Genomic DNA, 22,181 nt, shown 5'->3' on the forward strand with positions numbered 1-22,181 from the left:
CGATGTGCCAACTTGGACTACAACTCTGTGGAGGCGGGTTTGATTTATATATTTCATTGATTTGATGTGAGGGGCAAACAAAAAAATCATTCGAAGTATTTAGCCATCAGAAGTAGCCTACTCCTGGTCAAATCTTTTTTTTTTCTGTGCATTGTAGATGTTCAATTGACTGTAATTCAATCGTTTATTTAGCCTATCTGTTTACTGGTTTGCCTGATAAAAGACATGCAGCCAGAGCTAGCCCTTAATGCATATGGGTGGAAATAAGATAAGCTATTAAAAGAGCCATATGAAATGTGTAACAATAATGTATTGTCTTTGTTTTGTTTCTCTATTATGAAAGCCCTCTATTTCCACCGCTAATTTTACCATCAGAGCATTTTTTAATTTTAATTTTTATTTTTATTTCACGCGCTCGCTTCATATTTTTCCTGAAAAAATCCGAGAACCAACTAATTAAATTGGTGTGGCCTTAATGTGACCTATAACCTGAACAATTCAATTGAAATTTTTATGTTGTTCCCCCTAACAGATTTGTTTGTTTTTCAATTGAATTGTACAGGTTATAGGTCACATTAAAGGTGGGAAAAGTTTTTAAATTATTTATCGTAGTCTCATTTTTTTTTTTACATCAGAAAAACCTACCATTTTAACGGGGTGTGTATACTTTTTATATCCACTGTACCTGTACATAACCTTGTGTTGTGACACTTTCCAGGCTGAATTGCAATAGAACCACATGACGTCTGATGCTGTAGCTCAGCACACTTCTGGTATAATGCTAATGATGTGACATAGCTTGCCAAGGGAGGGTTACACGAGATAAATCAACAAAGGTGATCATTTGGAAAAGATGCTGTGCAGTGTTTCCTAGTCACTTAGTGATAATACGGTAAGTGACTAGGAAACTATACTAGGAAACTGTATAACACTGCGACACAGTGAAAGTGTTAACAGTGAAGAAGAAGAAGAAGAAGAAGAAGAAGAAGAAGAAGAAGCCTTTATTTGTCACACTCAAGCACAGACTTAAGCACACAGTGAACTTTAACCTCTGCATTTAACCCATCTGAAGCAGTGAACACACGTACACACAAGTGAGCAATGAGCACACACAGAGACCCAGAGCAGTAGGCAGCTATGCTACAGTGCCCGGGGAGCAGTTGGGGGTTAGGTGCCCTTGCTCAAGGGCACTTCAGCCCAACCTCAGGTCATGGTTGCCCCATGCTAACCTAACCGCATGTCTTTGGACTGTGGGGGAAACCGGAGCACCCGGAGGAAACCCGCACAGACACGGGGAGATCATGCAAACTCCACACAGAAAGGCCCCCATCGGCCACTGGGCTCAAACCCAGAACCTTCTTGCTGTGAGGTGACAGTGCTAACTAATACACCACCGTGCTGCCTACATAAATGCAGAGTTCTGTATATTTTCTGTGGCCCTTACAAAAAATGCATTTTTTATTTCGGCTTATAGGATTTTATGAAGATTTTTGATAAGGTCATAGCACAGTGTTACATTTTTTTTTTACCTCTCTGTTTCTGTATTTGTCCATGTTTAATTTGACTTTTTACGATTTTTTATGAAAATGTACAGTTAGGTCCATATATATTTGGACACTGACACAAATTTTGTTTTTTTTACCTGTTTACTGAAACATATTCAAGTTATAGTTATATAATGGACATGGACATAAAGTCCAGACTTTCAGCTTTCATTTGAGGGTATCCACATTAAAATTGGATGAAGGGTTTAGGAGTTTCAGCTCCTTAACATGTGCCACCCTGTTTTTAAAGGGACCAAAAGTAATTGGACAATTGACTCAAAGGCTATTTCTTGGGCATGTGTGGGCAATTCCTTCGTTATGTCATTCTCAATTAAGCAGATAAAAGGCCTGGAGTTGATTTGAGGTGTGGTGCTTGCATTTGGAAGATTTTGCTGTGAAGAAAACATGCGGTCAAAGGAGCTCTCCATGCAGGTGAAACAAGCCATCCTTAAGCTGCGAAAACAGAAAAAACCCATCCGAGAAATTGCTACAATATTAGGAGTGGCAAAATCTACAGTTTGGTACATCCTGAGAAAGAAAGAAAGCACTGGTGAACTCATCAATGCAAAAAGACCTGGACACTCACAAAAGACAACAGTGGTGGATGATGGCAGAATAATTTCCATGGTGAAATGAAACCCCTTCACAACAGCCAACCAAGTGAACAACAATCACCAGGAGGTAGGCGTATCAATATCCAAATCTACCATAAAGAGAAGACTGCATGAAAGTAAATACAGAGGGTTCACTGCATGGTGCAAGCCACTCATAAGCCTCAAGAATAAAAAGGCTAGATTGGACTTTGCTAAAAAACATCTAAAAAAGCCAGCACAGTTCTGGAAGAACATTCTTTGGACAGATGAAACCAAGATCAACCTCTACCAGAATGATGGAAAGAAAAAAGTATGGCGAAGGTGTGGTACAGCTCATGATCCAAAGCATACCACATCATCTGTAAAACACGGCGGAGGCAGCATGATGGCTTGGGCATGCATGGCTGCCAGTGGCACTGGGTCAATAGTGTTTATTGATGATGTCACACAGGACAGAAGCAGCCGGATGAATTCTGAGGTATTCAGAGACATACTGTGTGCTCAAATGCAGCCAAACTGATTGGTCGGCGTTTCATAATACAGATGGACAATGACCCAAAACATAAAGCCAAAGCAACCCAGGAGTTTATTCAAGCAAAGAAGTGGAATATTCTTGAATGGCCAAGTCAGTCACCTGATCTCAACCCAATTGAGCATGCATTTCACTTGTTAAAGACAGAAAGGCCCACAAACAAACAGCAACTGAAAACCGCTGCAGTAAAGGCCTGGCAGAGCATTAAAAAGGAGGAAACACAGCGTCTGGTGATGTCCATGAGTTCAAGACTTCAGGCAGTCATTGCCAACAAAGGGTTTTCAACCAAGTATTAGAAATGAACATTTTATTTACAATTATTTAATTTGTCCAATTACTTTTGAGCCCCTGAAATGAAGGGATTGTGTTTTAAAAAAATGCTTTAGTTCCTCACATTTTTATGCAATCATTTTGTTCAACCCACTGAATTAAAGCTGAAAGTCTGAACTTCAACTGCATCTGAATTGTTTTGTTCAAAATTCATTGTGGTAATGTACAGAACCAAAATTAGAAAAACGCTGCCTCTGTACAAATATTTATGGACCTAACTGTATGTCTAAGACTTGACATCGTAGTAACACTGATATTTTGTTTACTTCAAATAAAAAGAGTGAGCTTGATTTAAAAGTACAGTGCATGCATATCTCTGGTCTAACTGTAGACTTGAGCGATATTCAGACACTTGTGCGAGTTATGCTTATGGGGAGCAGTTTGCAGTGATTAATGTAAGACGTACGACTAGGACAATTCATGTAGCAATATACTGGCAATATACTTTGTGATGCTTATTTCAATACTTACCATATTCTCATTCATATATCATTGTATTAATCTTTTTGTTTTTAATTTAAAATTGTCTGTTGTTTTTATATTTCATTCACCTTTGCCATCATGCAGTTTACTTCTTCGGTCCGTATTACCCCCCTCAATTTATTTATTTATTTATTTATTTATTTGGAATTGAATTGGGCAGCACAGTGGTGTAGTGGTTAGCACTGTCGCCTCACAGCAAGAAAGTTCTGGCTTTGAGCCCAGTGGCTGACAGCGGCCTTTCTGTGTGGCGTTTGCATGTTCTCCCAGTGTCTGTGTGGGTTTCCTCCAGGTGCTCCGGTTTCCCCCAAAGACATGCGGTTAGGTTAACATGGGGTGGTCTTGGGCTGAAGTGCCCTTGATCGAGGCACCTAACCCCCAACTGCTCCCCGGGCGCTGTAGCATAGCTGCCCACTGGGTATGTGTGTGTGCTCATTGCTTACGTGTGTGTGCGCATGTATGTGTTCACTGCTTCAGATGGGCTAAACGCAGAGAGGGATTTCACAAGTGAACGTGTGATAAATAAAATTGTTGTTGTTGTTGTTCTTCTTCATTACATACTGTAAAAACTCTATTTTTTACATGTTACATCACCATGAAAACTGACAGAAGCAGTCTTTAACGCTGACACCTTTTGGAAAGAGGTTTTTACAACTGTTCATATCGGTTTATATATCAGTTGCCATGATGGATTTATGCAGGCGTCCTGTAGTCCCATAAACACTAACCGTAAGTAAAGTGTTACCAGAATTTGCAACTTGCACGTGTCTTCTCTTTCTGTTTGGTTTTAAGGTAACGATACAAGGGGCAACTTTTTGGGCAGTGTTGCTGGGCAATTGCGTTCGACACTTTCCCATTGAGATTGGGCAACATAATTTCTCTCTGAATGATTTTCATCGTTTTGGGCAACTTTTTAAAATCATTCAGTCAGACTGCTAGCAGCGAATCACATGACCACCTGAGAGCTTCTGAAATTTTCAGCAAAGATGGCGGTGTCTCAATGGCAGTGGAGCGAAGAAAGAAAAAAGGCAACTTGTATCTTTTTATGCCGGTAAGTTGTTATGTATAAACCCAAAGTGGTGACTTTGCCTCATCAAATGCTTCAAAAACCAGCAGATGTCTATTTTTATGTGCTCAGGTTGTAATTAAGTAATGGTAAGGCATTGATTTTTTTCAGCTAAGTGTAAACTGCCGTTAGCAAACCACCGCTCCCTAGAAATTGAATGGGATTTAACTAACTAGTGGTGGTTTTTGCTGACATGAAGCTGAACATTATCGTTAGCTGTGTAGGGATAACGTTAGCTCTCTTGCGTCAAGTTAAAAATAATCAATGCTGTTTCCGGTTGAGAGTACGCCGTGCGCATTTTGGCTGCTGCTTCTCACCAGAGCTTTTTATTTTTCTTTTCTTTTTTCCCCCTTTTGTTTTTCTTTTTTGGGTTTGTGTAGTTTGCTGTTTGTTTTTTTGCTTGAGTGTTTTGTCCGCCGGTTGTGACATAGCTCCGAACCCAGTTTCGGTTTCCTTCAGGCCTTGGTGCACCATGGGTGATGCCTGTGCTCCTCGCTGTGGACTGCAGTGAGCTCGTTGCTCTTTTTTACATCAGGGTTGTCCAGCGCTCTGTGTGGTGGCGCTTCTGTGTTTGGTGTGGTGTTTTGAGCGATGTTGCCCGGTGGCATCACGGTGACTGTGCAGGTGGTTTGGGACATACCGGCACTCTGTGTGGCGGTGCTTCTGTGCTTGCTTTGTGGATCTATGACACGGTGTTCTGAGCGATGTTGCCCGGCGGCTGTGCTGGCGGTGTGGGATTTATCTTCGTGCACCTGGTGGGACTGTGGTAGCTACGCCATTGGAATTACATCCTGACCCTCTTTTTGTGGACTCCCCCCAATTGTAAAGCGACCTTGGGTGTGAGAAAGGTGCTATATTAATTGAACTGATTATTATTATTATTATTATTATTATTATTATTATTATTAAAAGTGATGGGCAGCTAATGATTTTTTTTTGTGAGTTGCTGTTATCTGATTGGTTGTTGCCAATTGTCTGTTGCCCTAATTAGTTGCCCTGTGTCTCAGCTGGTGCCCGTTGCTGTCAGAATGCTGGCACTTACAGATGCAGGCGCAGGGGAGACTGGGGTCACGCAAACTGTCGGAGGTGTCCAAATCGGCGTTCAGGAAGCGAAGTCAGTAAACTAGCGAGGGTCGGGCGATCAACAAACAGGACAACATAGAATGAGCGATAAGGCGAGGTCGGGACGAAACAGAAACAAGGTCAGTGCTATCGGAAACCAAACGGCTCAGTAAGAATGAAAGGGAATGCCAGACAATACTTCGCAACGGGTCGGTTGGAGAGTGGGGCTTATATAGGTGAGTGGTAATTGTAGTTATGAGCTACAGGTGGGGTGATCAGTAGTCAGGTGACAGAGGGCGCTGTGGTTCTTGGATGTTGTAGTTCAGAGTGGCCATGTTTGAATGCTGTTCTAACCTAGTGTTCTCTGAGCCGTTACTGACAGTTGCCCAAAAAGTTGCCCCTTGTATCACCACCTTTAGATCTTAACTGTAATAAACATCATTTTAAGGTTTCAGTGGTTCAGTTTTCAATATAGATCTCCTGTTCAGGTCTTATTCAGCGTGATCAGCACACATACATGTCCACACATTTCTCAGATGAATGAGGTCACTTCTGACAAGCATTCAAATCTAATGAGGCTAGTGTATATCCTCAGCAACACCACAGCCAGGCTATTGAATAATAGAGGAGTATACAAAGACCTTGAAGAGCATTAGTGTGCCTTTGGAGCTTACAGAGTACAGCCAAACATGAGATTTCCCTGATTCAGATGCTGAAAGGGTAATAATCAATATCACCACAGGCTAGGCATATAGTACTGTTCTGACTGTTGCAGCCATCTATACATTTCCCAACTGTAAACAGATTTTGACCCATGTGTGACTTCACAAGAATGATAAAAATGCACAAAACATTTTTTTTCTTTCTGTTTTTCTCATAATCATTCCCCGCAGTGATGACCACTAGCATGACATATGTGTAACTAAGTCGATGTGAATATTAATGAAGTTACCATAGGGATAACATTTGGTTTAATTAGGAGAATAACCTATACTATGGCCTGTTCTGCTGCAGTAAGGAGAGAAGGCACAAAAAGAATTGATTGGTTTTGGCATTTAGTCTCTGATCATTGGTGTCATCTATTGCTTCAGGAGGCAGGAAGATAATCTAGAGTGACATTTCTTGTCTGCCTGCTTTTTTCACCACTGATGAAGGCAATTACAGTGATCCTAAATGATCATTTGCACAACTTTCAGTGGATTTTCCCCCCACATATTCTCCGAATTGGAATGCACCGGGGCGATTAGCTAATTTGGTAAATAAGGCAGTGAGATTGTGTGCAAGGTGAAGCACATAATGTTTGTGTTAAACATATCGAGATGTCCTGCTGCCACAGCATTCGTAGATGTTTAATAAAAAGCGATGCTTTATGAAACACTGAACTGTGTCGAAATCTTTCTGCCTGGAAGAGGAGGAAATTACACGTCTTTATTTTCGAAATAGTCATATGGTAGATCTTACTATTCTTAATTTCCTCAGCAGTTTTTCATGTTGCCTCGGGAGGTTTAGTGTTTAATGCTTTCGAGGTCCATAGAACACTAACCCTCGTGATTTATATTTATAAAGCCTTCTAAAGGCATCGCTCTTAATATCAGTTGTTGTCTTTGTTAATTTTTTATTTTTTCCTTCTTTATACAGTATAAGCCTTTTATCAATTATTCTCGATTATTATACATACCGGGCACTTTTTCGATGGAATAAAAGCGTGTGTTCTATTCCCTTCTAGTGAGTTTCATTCATTTGGTTTGATAACATGCAATATTGTTAGCATATCGCTTATCTTACATCTCATCTCATCTCATCTCATTATCTCTAGCCGCTTTATCCTTCTACAGGGTCGCAGGCAAGCTGGAGCCTATCCCAGCTGACTACGGGCGAAAGGCGGGGTACACCCTGGACAAGTCGCCAGGTCATCACAGGGCTGACACATAGACACAGACAACCATTCACACTCACATTCACACCTACGGTCAATTTAGAGTCACCAGTTAACCTAACCTGCATGTCTTTGGACTGTGGGGGAAACCGGAGCATCCGGAGGAAACCCACGCGGACACGGGGAGAACATGCAAACTCCACACAGAAAGGCCCTCGCCGGCCCCGGGGCTCGAACCCAGGACCTTCTTGCTGTGAGGCGACAGCGCTAACCACTACACCACCGTGCCGCCCCTTATCTTACATGTATTACGTCATTCTACCCAATGGAGAATGAGTGTTGAATATGGTTTACGATATTGCATGGTTGTCAAGACAACATGATGTCACACGTCAGAGACGTAAAACTTCCACGCTAGCGAGCGACTGTGACAGTTTGTAAACAAACATGGCCGCCAGGTTTGTATCGTCAAATACGGAAAATTCTGAGAGAATTTTGAAAGAGAAAGACGCGTTGAACACCTGAAAGGAATGTGTATGTATGATAATAAGAATAATATTGGCTGGCTTTTTTTTCGTGGTATATCAGATATATTCCATTCAGCTACTCATCTTCAACTCGTTCAACATCATGCTAGCTGAATGGAATATATCTGATGTACCACTCAACGTCAGCCACCCATCCAGCTGACTACGAGTGAAAGGCGGGGTACACCCTGGACAAGTCGCCAGATCATCACAGGGCTGACACATGGAGACAAACAACCATTCACACTCACATTCACACCTACGGTCAATTTAGAGTCACCAGTTAACCTAACCTGCATGTCTTTGGACTGTGGGGGAAACCGGAGCACCCGGAGGAAACCCACGCAGACACGGGGAGAACATGCAAATTCCGCACAGAAAGGCCCTGTCAGCCACTGGGCTCGAACCCAGGACCTTCTTGCTGTGAGGTGACAGTGCTAACCAGTAGACCGCTGTGCCACCCAGCGCCAGCCAGTATTATTTAAATATGCCACAGTGCTGTTGAATTCTCAAATCTGATTGGTCAGAAGGTGTTGATTAATTTTCTGTAACAGCAGCTCTGACATACTTCAGGCTGTAACTCAGATTAAGGTTTATAGTTCTGTGCTCTTTCAAATGTGTTATTGTTTCTATAGTAACAACTCATTCACAGGGACGTTGCACATAGCCTATATAATAAATGGATATTAAAGAAACGTTATTTTACAAAGAAGTGTAATGTTTGATAAGGTGACTTTCTCTGTAAGAAGACGGTTATGTAACATTTTTGGAAGGAGTCTACAGTGTCGGCCCTTTATAACAGTCAGTAAATTTTCCAGAACAGGAAAGGCGTACAGACAGAACACTTTTTATTTTTTCTGAAACATGACAAGCTGCATTATTGGCTACAAGAGTAAGAAACAATGAGAATCGATTTATCAGTGCTATAATTTAAGTAATAAAAGGAAATAACTTTTTTTCCGCAGAATTAAGTGTAACGAAAACCAGATTTTGTTTTTATTAAGAAAAACTATGACCTCTTCTTTAATAAATAAAGCATTTGAATCATGGACAAACTGCTGTTATAGGAAAATAATTAACACGGGGTTAATATTCAGGGTGTTAAGGCATCACGCCAACCTGCTGTTGATTATTTTCCTATAGCAACGTGCCCCATCATGTTTTATTCCTTATTTAACTGTGCTGTAAATCTGTCAGTATTAAGCTATACGTAATCATTACGTAATAAATTAATGTGACTCTCTCGTGCAATAATTTATAATGTGCAATACTTTATAATGTGACTCTCTCTGTGCAATACTTTATACTGTGCAATGAGCAATACCTCACTCCATAATGTGTAACACAACACATACACCTCAGGACTTTGCACCTTACCCCCCTTACACACACCCCTTTTTTTTTTCTTCTCCTCTCTCTCTCTCTCTCTCTCTCCACACTGTTTTGCACTGTTATTGGAGATGCTTTAATCTCATTGTACATGTGTATAGTGACAATAAAGGCATTCTATTCTATCATTAGGCTGAATCAGTATTAGAGAGTTTTGGCAGACTGAGCTGGACTGTCTGTGGATCACTTAGAGTCGAGTGTCGGCTCCGAACCAGCGTTCCATCCACAGTTCAATGCTGCCTCATTGTTTTTCTTTGAAAGGTACTTAAAAAGTCATCGTGAGGCAGTGGGTAAATATCACCGTAATGTCATTTCATGTTTGTTGCATTTACTCTAGTAAAACGTGATAAATATGTCGCTGGGGTGAAGGTCACATAACCTCAGCGCTTCAAGAAATATTCGGGCAGGACAACATAATGCTTTCCAAGTTTGCGGAACAAATGAAATTCTGCTGCTCTGTTGCACTTTGCCTCCAAACAACCATTACAACTAGCTTTATATATTGTCTGAGCAGCAGACCATCAAATGGTGTTTTCCTTTTTGTGCCAGAACAGTCTAAAAGATGGAGAATAGCAATCTGCCACCAGGATGTAAGGCCAGTGTGTGTGTGTGTGTGTGTGTGTGTGTCTATATTAGTTGGTAAAACCATCTTAATAAATTTCCCTATAAACTTTGCCTGTTAAAACTGTTATGAAAATTAACAAATTGTCTCGATGTCTGTGTATAAGATTAACACAACAGATCTTCCGCAGTGTTGTGAATGCATGTGCAGTGCTGCTTGGTGAGTTTTCACTGGAAATTGCATACATTGTGAATGAATGGCCAAAGGGCAGAGAAGAGCCGCTGAATTCAAGGCTGCTTCTGAGGACAGTATTTGCATATTCAATATAGAGCCGAGCCTGCACAAAAAAGAGACCGAACACTCTGCTGCGTGTTTATGTTTGGTGTGCGAGCGCCATTCCATCTCAGTTTAGTGTTTTTGTTATCTGCTGAGATTACAGATATGAACAATATTTGATCATTTTTTCTCCACTAACAGCCATTCTTCACCTCGCAAGACATTCTTTCTCTCCCCCCACCTTTCACTATTTGCTCTAACCAATTTTGCATTTGTGGTGCTAAAAAATTAATCTAAGTGCTGGCCGGTGGGGAACACTGGGGATCCGGGCTGATTTATTGCAGACTTAATTCAGAATGGCTGGAGATGATGAACGCCACTGAGAGTGGGCAGTTACACGCTGGAAGTATGAAACTGGCTGTTCCGAGTTGTTTGATTGAAAATCACATAAATCTGGAGAACGAACCCACAGAGTCTTGCAAATCTCTGAGCAAAAATATGCACTTTATACATTACATTATTACTGGAGCGTCACAGGTTGCATGCACGCACTTACTCTTTAAACGCCAGGGATTTATATGGCTTTCTAATAAAAAGGTCTTGGGTCACATAAGAGGAATATGTATTTTTCCGTGGTTTTTATTTTCTGAGTTACCAAGGAGTCAATCTCTTATTATCTCTGGCCGCTTTATCCTGTTCTACAGGGCTGCAGGCAAGCTGGAGCCTATCCCAGCTGACTACGGGCGAAAGGCGGGGTACACCCTGGACAAGTCGCCAGGTCATCACAGGGCTGACACAGAGACACAGACAACCATTCACATTCACACCTACGGTCAATTTAGAGCCACCAGTTAACCTAACCTGCATGTCTTTGGACTGTGGGGGAAACCGGAGCACCCGGAGGAAACCCACCAAGGAGTCAATACTGAACAAAAAAGTTTTAACAAAATGAATAAGTACGTGTCAAATGAAGGAATATGACTGTACTGTGGAATACAGAGAGATCCTGAAATCCTAAAATAAATCCTGAGGTTTGTGTTGCAGTATGAGCATTTGGCTTATTTCACTTATTTCATGTTCTTATTTTGATATTAGGGCCCAACCTGACCAGAAAATACAGCATGATCCGCTCAGTGCAGGATTCTTTGTCGATCTTATCAGTTCTTTATTTTTATGATGGATAAGGTCTTTGGCCTGCTGCATAGCTTTCTGGAAGAAGAGAGCAATATGAAAGTTGTTCAGGAAGTCCTCTCATGAGATCTCCGGCCCAAGATAATCACAGCTTCGACCCATTTCTGGATTCCGATGAGTAAATCAATTGAGCCAAAGTCTCCCTCTGGACCAGAAGAAAGGCAGTACTACTGCAGTTTTAGTTGCGCTGTAACAGTCTGCTGCCTATAGAGCACTTCGACCCAGTGTGGTGTTGATGAGGCTTGCTAATTCTGCGCAGGAGTGACTGGTACCTGTAGTATATTGAATAAGTAAGGAATAAAACATGACAGGGTGTGCTGTTATAGGAAAACAATCAGCAGCGGGATGGTGTGATGCTGCCAGTGTGAACTGGGTGACCATAACCAAACCAAAGATGATTAATTTCCTATGAGAGAATTCCCTGTTGTTGTTTTTTGTTTTGTTTTATTTTGTTTTGTTTTGCCCTTGTTTGTAGCTCATCTAGCCGTAGGCCAGGTCGGATGAGCTTATGCGATCACGTGTCGTCCATTATCGTCGTTCATCCACAATTTACAAAAATTACTCCTCCTCCTCCTCCTCCAGGATTGATCGAAGTTCGATCAAACTCGCATACAGTCTTCCCTGGGTGGGTGTGTATAAAAGTTGTCAAGATGGTAGCGCTACCTGTCATATTTACGATTTTATGGGCGTCTGAAATTTTACACGCACACACAACAAAAGTGGCCGGTTTGAGCTACAGCCTTATTGAGGCTTTTTCTTTTTTGCCTGTCTTGTCATTCTGGGTTTTTCTTTCCGTTTTCTCAATGTTGCCTTTCTATTTTTACCTCCATCAACTTTATTGGAGGAGGTTTGTTTTCACTTCCATTTTTTTGTTTCACTTTTCCTAATGTAACTCAAAAAGTAGTGAACGGATTTTGATGAAATTTTGAGGAAAAGTGAGCCATGGGCCAAGGAACAATTAATTAGATTTTGATGCAAATCTGGGTATGTGTGCGGATCCAGGATTTTTTTTCATCCATATTCTAATATGTGGTTTGGCGGAGGTATGCACTCTACCGAGTGTCCTTCTAGTTTGTATCTTTTTTGTCTTGTCTTTCATTCCTATAGCCTCTAAGCAAATAAAAATGAACAAGCCTTTTTAATTCCTCTTATCCCACTGCAATTTGCCAATATAAGTACATTTTAATTATTTATAAAATATATACATTTTAAGAACATTTTGTCATACTTTATTCGTTTGCAATTATTTTGTGGAATGTCACTTACATTATCACGTCTGTGATACCAGTGTTGTAGTCGAGTCTCTAGACCTCAAGTCTGAGTCCAGTCTCGAGTCCCCAGTGCTCAAGTCTGAGTCAAGTCCAAGTCTCATCTCATCTCATTATCTCTAGCCGCTTTATCCTTCTACAGGGTCGCAGGCAAGCTGGAGCCTATCCCAGCTGACTACGGGCGAAAGGCGGGGTACACCCTGGACAAGTCGCCAGGTCATCACAGGGCTGACACATAGACACACAACCATTCACACTCACATTCACACCTACGGTCAATTTAGAGTCACCAGTTAACCTAACCTGCATGTCTTTGGACTGTGGGGGAAACCGGAGCACCCGGAGGAAACCCACGCGGACACGGGGAGAACATGAAAACTCCACACAGAAAGGCCCTCGCCGGCCACGAGGCTCGAACCCAGGACCTTCTTGCTGTGAGGCGACAGCGCTAACCACTACACCACCGTGCCGCCCCAAGTCCAAGTCATTAAAGAAAATTTTGAGTCGAGTCCGAGTCGAGTCCAGTATTGATCCAAGTCGAGTCCAGGAACTATACTCCATCTGCATCATTTGACGGTGGCTGTTGCTGCCTTTATGTGAAACCATCTCTGCTACTGTGTTGAACTAACGTTACTGCTCGACTGCCCCATTTTAGTTAACAGGCTACAGATAAAAAGCTCATCGCTCAGCAAGCTCCGCCCACTATCAACAGGGCAAATAACATGAGAGAGGGTCAACACTAGCGAGTTCATCAGTCAGCAGGCAAGCCCCGCTATCAACAGGGCAATGAACATAGCGTGTCACTTACTTCTCTGGGTGGAGTCTTGCCAGATGACGATTGAAGTTCGAGGCTGTCTCCGTCGTCTCCTCGATAGTTCTTCTACATATGGAACACACAGCAGCGCATTTTTTCCCACTGCACGAGAAGTCTGTATAAGCAAAGTGGACAGTCCTAGGGGCGTCTCTCCAGGCATTTTAGCGCCATTAACCTTAGTTTGTTCCTCAACATGACGTATGAACATTCTCATTCTCTTGCACGAAATTAGTATAAAAATTAATGTAGATATAAATATCTTATGCCAAATTATTATGGCATGTTACAAAAAAAAGAAAAATTCCAAGTCCTTGTCTCCAATTTACAAGTCTGAATGCAGTTAATGCACAAGTCCGAGACCGAGTCATCAGTGCTCAAGTCCAAGTCAAGTCATGAGTCGTTAAAATTAGGGCACGAGTCGGACTCGAGTACTACAAGCCTGTGTGATATTATCAGTCGTTCCCTCACCAGCTGCTCTTTTTTCTCCCTCTAAAAATTAGTAAGAGGACATATCATAAAGGAACAGCTTTACCCCTGACTGTTACTCAGTGCTGACACTGGAGACTCCTTCCTTACATGATGAATAAACATCTCCTGACAGAAAATCTTATAGTTGTACACTTTCAAAAATCTGTATATGTGGAACATTCACCTTCGAAATGATCAGATGAGATTTCAACAGCATTATGTACATATTGTTAATAAATTCAATATTTTTAAAAAAAATATTGGTTTGTTCTAAGCAGAATCACTTTTATTTATATATATGTGTATATATATATATATATATATATATATATATATATATATATATATATATATATATGTGTGTGTGTGTGTGTACAGTGGTGCTTGAAAGTTTTTGAGCCCTTTAGAATTTTCTATATTTCTGCATAAATATGACCTAAAACATCATCAGATTTTCACACAAGTCCTAAAAGTAGATAAAGAGAACCCAGTTAAACAAATGAGACAAAAATATTATACTTGGTCATTTATTTATTGAGGAAAATGATTCAATATTACATATCTGTGAGTGGCAAAAGTATGTGAACCTTTGCTTTCAGTATCTGGTGTGACCCCCTTGTGCAGCAATAACTGTAACTAAACATTTCTGGTAACTGTTGATCAGTCCTGCACACCGGCTTGGAGGAATTTTAGCCCATTCCTCCGTACAGAACAGCTTCAACTCTGGGATGTTGGTGGGTTTCCTCACATGAACTGCTCGCTTCAGGTCCTTCCACAACATTTTGATTGGATTAAGGTCAGGACTTTGACTTGGCCATTCCAAAACATTAACTTTATTCTTCTTTAACCATTCTTTGGTAGAATGACTTGTGTGCTTAGGGTCGTTGTCTTGCTGCATGACCCACCTTTTCTTGAGATTCAGTTCATGGACAGATGTCCTGACATTTTACTTTAGAATTTGCTGGTATAATTCAGAATTCATTGTTCCATCAATGATGGCAAGCCGTCCTGGCCCAGATGCAGCAAAACAGGCCCAAACCATGATACTACCACCACCATGTTTCACAGATGGGATAAGGTTCTTATGCTGGAATGCAGTGTTTTCCTTTCTCCAAACATAACGCTTCGCATTTACACCAAAAAGTTCTATTTTGGTCTCATCCGTCCACAAAACATTTTTCCAATAGCCTTCTGGCTTGTCCGCGTGATCTTTAGCAAACTGCAGATGAGCAGCAATGTTCTTTTTGGAGAGCAGTGGCTTTCTCCTTGCAACCCTGCCATGCACACCATTGTTGTTCAATGTTCTTCTGATGGTGGACTCATGAACATTAATATTAGCCAATGTGAGAGAGGCCTTCAGTTGCTTAGAAGTTACCCTGGGGTCCTTTGTGACCTCGCCGACTAGTACATGCCTTGGTCTTGGAGTGATCTTTGTTGGTCGACCACTCCTGGGGAGGGTAACAACGGTTTTGAATTTCCTCCATTTGTACACAATCTGTCTGACTGTGGATTGGTGGAGTCCAAACTCTTTAGAGATGGTTTTGTAAACTTTTCCAGCCTGATGAGCATCAACAACGCTTTTTCTAAGGTCTTCAGAAATCTCCTTTGTTCGTGCCATGATACACTTCCACAAACATGTGTTGTGAAGATCAGACTTTGATCGATCCCTGTTCTTTAAATAAAACAGGGTGCCCACTCACACCTGACTGTCATCCCATTGATTGAAAACACCTGACTCTAATTTCACCTTCAAATTAACTGCTAATCCTAGAGGTTCACATACTTTTGCCACTCACAGATATGTAATATTGGATCATTTTCCTCAATAAATAAATGACCAAATATAATATTTTTGTCTCATTTGTTTAACTGGGTTCTCTTGATCTACTTTTAGGACTTGTGTGAAAATCTGATGATGTTTTAGGTCATATTTATTCAGAAATACAGAAAATTCTAAAGGGTTCACAAACTTTCAAGCACCTCTGTATGTCTAATATAATGAAAGGCTAAGTCATTAGATTTGGCTTAGAGTTGTCATTGATAAAGACACATACAGTCGGTGATGAAATTAATTTACTGTTTGTGAAGCAGTCCAGTGAATGTCTACCCATAACCTCGACTGAGAGGGGTTTTTTTTTCGAGAAGAGATTACTTTGAAAAATCATTCCACTTTAAATAATGAACACAATTACCTTTTTTTCATAACACAGAGTGTGCTGTGCATTATTTTCAGAGAAAAGAATGCCAAGCTGTGCTCAGCACAAACTTTGCAGCTGATAGGTAAATTGGTGAATACGGCAGTAGCCACCTGGTGATGAATTATCCTCTGGACGAGATGAATGAGCAATAAATGAAAGTAATAATTGCTCCATTTTGATAACAGAAAGCTGTACATCATTCCAAGAAAAGCGCAGTCACATTGTCTATCAGACATTTCATATGTAGCTACTGTTATTAAACTCTCACCAGGCTACTGCTCATAGTATATCCTTGTATTATTTTTGCTGGTTGCATTTGCGAGGAGGAAAACGCATAAAACTAAGACACATAAATATATTTTTCATGATAAAAAAAATCACTTATGCGACACAACTCACATAAAGTGAATCATGTGAAAGCAGGCAAGACCTAATTTTGATCCAAAGACGTGTAGAAATTCTTCTTCTGAGCTACAGTGGACTAAAATAAATGCTAAGTCGTAGGGATAAGGTAGAAGATATTCCATATCCATATGTACTTACAGCAAAATTTTATATTCAGCTTCCATAAAACGTTCAGCTTTGTTTTCCTAATCTGTGCTACTGTCTGTCAGGTTGCAGGCTCTGAGGAAGGAGAAGTCGCGTGATGCGGCACGCTCGCGCAGAGGGAAGGAGAACTTTGAGTTTTACGAGTTGGCCAAGATGCTGCCACTGCCAGGCGCCATCACCAGCCAGCTGGACAAAGCCTCCATCATCCGCCTCACCATCAGCTACCTGAAGATGAGGGACTTCGCCAACCAGGGCGACCCGCCATGGAACCTGCGCATCGAAGGACCACCACCCAACACCTCAGTCAAAGGTTAGAGGTCATATGTTGTCCTAAAATCCATCTCGCCTCGTCTCTTCTCGATCGCTCTATTGAAATTATTTGCACAGCAGCTCCAGACATTTTCTATAGTCACGTATTCATAGCAACAAACATAAAATACACAGGAAGAAAGAGGAATGGCAAGTGAAAAATGATAAATAAATGCAATTAATCCGGCCCCTTAGCACTAAAGCCTGGGTCAGGTCGTAATTTGTTGTGTAGGTTATATGAGGTGAGAGAGAGAGAGAGAGAGTGTTTGTCATGCTTCATGGAAGCCTAATTAGTTGTAAATGGTACTATACTGAAATAGTCTATGGATTTAACAGTAACTATGGATTCGTTGTTGGACAGTAACGACCATATGAGTAATAGACCTCTTTAATGAACTAATGCTAAATCTCAGGTGATAGAAAATAGTTAGGCTTAATGGAAATTTACCACAAAAAAGCTTTTTGAGCTTTTTGAGAAAAGGAGACAGGATGTTGTTGTTGTTTTAAATATTACACAGACCTGTCTATGGACGAAAAGCAGCTGAAGATAGTCACGCATCATTTAAATATCTTTTTTTTTTCTTTTAAGTTCTAGTAGGAGACTTAAATTAATATATTTTAATGTTTTATATTTGCTTCTGCTTTGCTCTACAAATGAGAATCAGTTAGGAGAAGTGGGATAACTGCAGAACTGAAAATGGCCATAGGGACCGGAGAAATTGCACGCATTTTAAGGAGGCTGCATCCTGTGTATTCTGGCCAGCACACAACAGATGGCATCATTGTCGTCTCTCTTTGAAGAATTGCATGAATTTTAATGAGAAAATGTATATACAGAATAATTTGGTGTCCAATACACCAGCAAGTTCAGGGAACTGTTCCATTCCATTCCATTCTGCACCATGAAAATCTACATGTCAAGCGAAGAAAAAAAAAAAAGACACCATGGAAGAAATGTATTAATTGCCCACTGGTATATGTAATTTAATGAATTCTTCGAAAGGTGAGTTTATAAAAGAGTAGGACAACGAGACTGGCTTTGTGTCCTTCCATCTCATTGACAGCAGCACTTTGAATTGAATCAGGAGCTGGCTCCATTTTATTTGCACTACATTTCGAACAGAGCCTGCTATCGATTCCTGTTGTGTTGCCCTGCGTCACTCAAGTTAATGGATACTCAGTGCAGTGACGTGGCTTCCAAGCCCATGAATCTGTGTTTATTCTTCGACTGGAGTGACTATATGGCCTTGACCTAAAGAGGCAGGGAGCTTTCCCTCTCTGGCTTGCTCTGGATTGTTGTAGGATAAAAGAGCGTGACACGTTTTAATCAGCATGGAGCATGCTAATACAAACATATGGTGCATTATTGCATCAGGTGGAGTGGTGTAGAGGGCAAGGCCCATTTCTGCTCTGGATCGCTGGTGCACCTGACTCAAGGTGAGCTGGAGGAAAATCATATTGATTCTGATGCATGGAAGTCCCTAGTTCATTCGGCAGTCCAGTCCCTCAATCAATTTGCCCGTGACTGTACATGCGGAGCTGCGCCGGCAGGCCACGCGACTGTTATTACACCAGATTCACTAAGGAAAAAACCCAAGCTGACTCCTTGTAAGGCATTTCTACCTAATAACTGATGATTGTAACCTTTAGGGAAATCTCGCCGCAGCTGTGTTTGGCAGATCTCCCTACTCTCAAGAAACGGCTCTTTGCTTAAAGAAAAATCAACATTCTCTTTTATTCTCGCTTCTATAGGAATAAAGAATAGGTTGGAGCTGGCATTTGTACTGTGCTGATGGTTTTCACAGTCGCCAAACATCATTAAAATGAAGCCCTCTTCTCTGGAATACAAAACAAAGGTGACAAAGCAGAGATTGCTGGCTCTTATCGGTAATAAAAGCTCCCCATATTACTGGCATCTGAACTAAAAGAATTTGACCTCCACTTCTCAAGTGTTGATTTATTATCATAACTCCTGCGAGCGTGCTGCCTCTCCTCTTCGCGCCTGTTGACCTTTACGGTAATTGACCCATCAACTAATTTTTTTTTTTTCTTGGAGTGTTTTAACCAAAATTTGCTAGTCTCTGTCAGGAGCGTTTCACATCTGTTGAAGGACACTGCACAAACAAGCATGACCTTTCTGTTGTTTGGAGGCTGGCGCGGGCCTCCTGACCCCCTCCACCACCTGTGCATTCATTATTCATGCATGCAGAGCAGAGAGCAGTCACCAAAATGCCACACTTCACCAGGCACGCGCTCACGCCCACATGCACACACTCCAAAAAACTATACGCGCTTGCCTGTGCCACTCATGCCTCATGCCTATAGACAGCCAAAGAGCAGAGGACAAGCTTTCTCCCAGTGTCCTTTTCATTTACTAGAACGAAGGGTTGGACTGGATCCATGTGGATGCAGAATGTGACTTTGTATCCTGTTCTGCAATCAGATTTAGAGGTTCAAAGCAGAAAGTGAGTGGTTTATGATTTGACACAATGGTAAATTAAGCTCCAAACACACCAAATCTGTCTTCCTATTACGTGAATGATTTAAAAGTGTCAGGCTTGAGTGACACATTACAAGCCTCGATGTTTGATTCCAATTTTTTGTTCAGATCTGATTTGCCCATCTTGAAGGTTCGATTTAATAATTACAAGTGACCGGTATCTAAGGCTACGTTCACACTGCAGGCTGAAGTGACTCAAATCCGATCTTTTCGCCCATATGTGACCTGTATCCGATCTTTTATTGACAATATGAACGACACAGATCCGATTTTTTCAAATCCGACCCAGGCCGTTTGGATCCGCTCTTTTCATATGCGACTTCAGTCTGAACCGCCAGGTCGCATTCATCCGACTTACACGTCATCAACAAGCCACAAACGTCACTATTCTGCGCTGAAGTAGGCGGCGGGTCTCTCAAAAAAAGTTACAACAACATGGCGCATAATCACGGGCGCAGATAGAGGGTGGGACGGGTGGGATTCGTCCCACCCAGATTTAAATTCACTTTGTTCGGTCCCCCCCACTTATAGGGAGGAAAAAACGTCTATGCTGTCTTTCTTTGCATAAGGCAAACCTCACGGAAAAATCAAAAGACTAATTACCATTCGGTTTATTGAGGTGCACAGCAGTGTATACATAGTTGCAACAACTCACATAAAACAAAACAAAGACTGATATTCGGTTGGTTGAGCTGCGCGGACTGCACAGGTTGCGAGCTCGAGCTTGGTTGCTATGGTAACCCACAACAAGTTTGACAGGCATATCGGGGTTGGGGTTGGTTTGCTGGCAGCTTTGTTCCCCTCAGTTTTTTGTCCCCCCAGTTCAAAAAACGTATCTGCGCCCCTGCGCATGACATCAATGCGAGGGACGCTTCGGGCTGTGAAGGTTCTGAATCTTCTCAATGGAAGGACGCAGAGGTTAGGGAGCTGATTTCCATTTGGGGGGATACAGCTATTCAAGCTAGATTGGATGGGTCATACCGCAACCGGGCGGTTTTACTTCCGTAAACACTGGCCATGCTCACTGCGTGTGACGTCGTCGTATCCTGCAATGCGCATGCGGAACACTTTTAGGTCGCTTTTCGTTCATACTGAGGATCACATACAAGTCGCATATATTTGTTAATGTGAACGACCTCACAAAAAAATCGGATTTCACAAAAAAATCGGAATTGAGCATTAAGCCTTGCAGTGTGAACGTAGCGTAACTGTAATGTGAACGCAGCCGTCCTCCGAAACAGCACACATGCACGTACTGATACTTTTTTTGCACGAGTTATCTGCGTCACCAACAACAAAAAACATCCTATTTGTAAGTCTTACAAATATGACGTGCTTTTGTTTTTGGTGACGTAGATCTTACTAAGACGTCTCATGATATTAAAACTGACTAAATGGACACTCTAGTACCTAATGCATACATCGCATTTTGCTCTGGAGGACGGCGAACAATTCACCAGCTGTACACAATCAGGTCAAGGGGGTGAAAAAACCCCAGCTATCTTTGCAGCTATTGTAAGGCACGTCCATGGTTGTTTTGCTGAGCTGCTGGTGCTGACAGATGAACACAGCACTTAGCACATGCGTATAGGCAAAAAAACAAAACACGTGAATTCCGATCTGACCGTTCACATTCATGTCACAAGGCTACAAATCGGATACGTATCTGATTTAGGACCACATGAAAGTGGCTCAAATGTGATTTGAAAAGATCGGACTTTTGTGTCCTCCCAGCCCTGGAAAAAATCCGATCTGAGTTACGTTAAGGCACAAAATCAGATTTGAGTCACTTCAGCCTGGTAACGTGAGCATAGCCTAATTAGCTGACATTAAAGCCTGAGACTTTGGGTTCACCCTGTATTAGCCGAGCAGGGGAAGCCTTTGTAAGCCCCTTTCTAAAATCTCGGCTAATTATAACTGCATGGATGCACCAGTCTGTTGGAGAGCTTCTGCTTTTCCACACGTGCTTATTATATAAGGAATAAAACATGACAGACTTTGTGATACCACAGCAAAGTTGATTATTTTTTTCAAAAAGACAGCTAATCAACCATTACCATTTTATTAACGAACAACAGTTTTAAATGTGGCGACACGGTGGTGTAGTGGTTAGCGCTGTCGCCTCACAGCAAGAAGGTCCGGGTTCGATCCCCGTGGCCGGCGAGGGCCTTTCTGTGCGGAGTTTGCATGTTCTCCCCGTGTCCGCGTGGGTTTCCTCCGGGTGCCCCGGTTTCCCCCACAGTCCAAAGACATGCAGGTTAGGTTAACTGGTGACTCTAAATTGGCCGTAGGTGTGAATGTGAGTGTGAATGGTTGTCTGTGTCTATGTGTCAGCCCTGTGATGACCTGGCGACTTGTCCAGGGTGTACCCCGCCTTTCGCCCGTAGTCAGCTGGGATAGGCTCCAGCTTGCCTGCGACCCTGTAGAAGGATAAAGCAGCTAGAGATGATGAGATGAGTTTTAAATGTTTACAGTTTCACTTAATACTGTGGAACATCTGCAAGACAATACAATTCCTGTCTTCACTGACATTATACGATAGTAACTGCGAGGAGTGGTTCGTCTGTTTTCCTTCTCGCTTGAAGTAAATGACAGAAACAAACACATCTTATGTTACTGAGAAACTGCAAAACGTAAAACTCTGTCC

At 41.7% G+C, this 22,181-nt stretch overlaps 1 protein-coding gene across 2 annotated transcripts in view; it reads left to right on the forward strand.

Moving 5' to 3' along the window:
- Positions 1 to 22,181, forward strand: part of LOC132894488 (neuronal PAS domain-containing protein 3) — a 430,383-nt gene that overhangs the window by 161,993 nt on the left and 246,209 nt on the right. For both annotated transcript variants that reach the window (XM_060934362.1, XM_060934363.1), the window contains one exon: positions 16,791 to 17,035. In XM_060934362.1, the coding sequence (XP_060790345.1) occupies positions 16,791 to 17,035 (245 nt within the window). The remainder of the gene's footprint in view (positions 1 to 16,790; positions 17,036 to 22,181) is intronic.

The sequence above is a fragment of the Neoarius graeffei genome, chromosome 11 (genome assembly GCF_027579695.1).
Source record: "Neoarius graeffei isolate fNeoGra1 chromosome 11, fNeoGra1.pri, whole genome shotgun sequence".
In the NCBI taxonomy this organism is placed as follows: domain Eukaryota; kingdom Metazoa; phylum Chordata; class Actinopteri; order Siluriformes; family Ariidae; genus Neoarius; species Neoarius graeffei.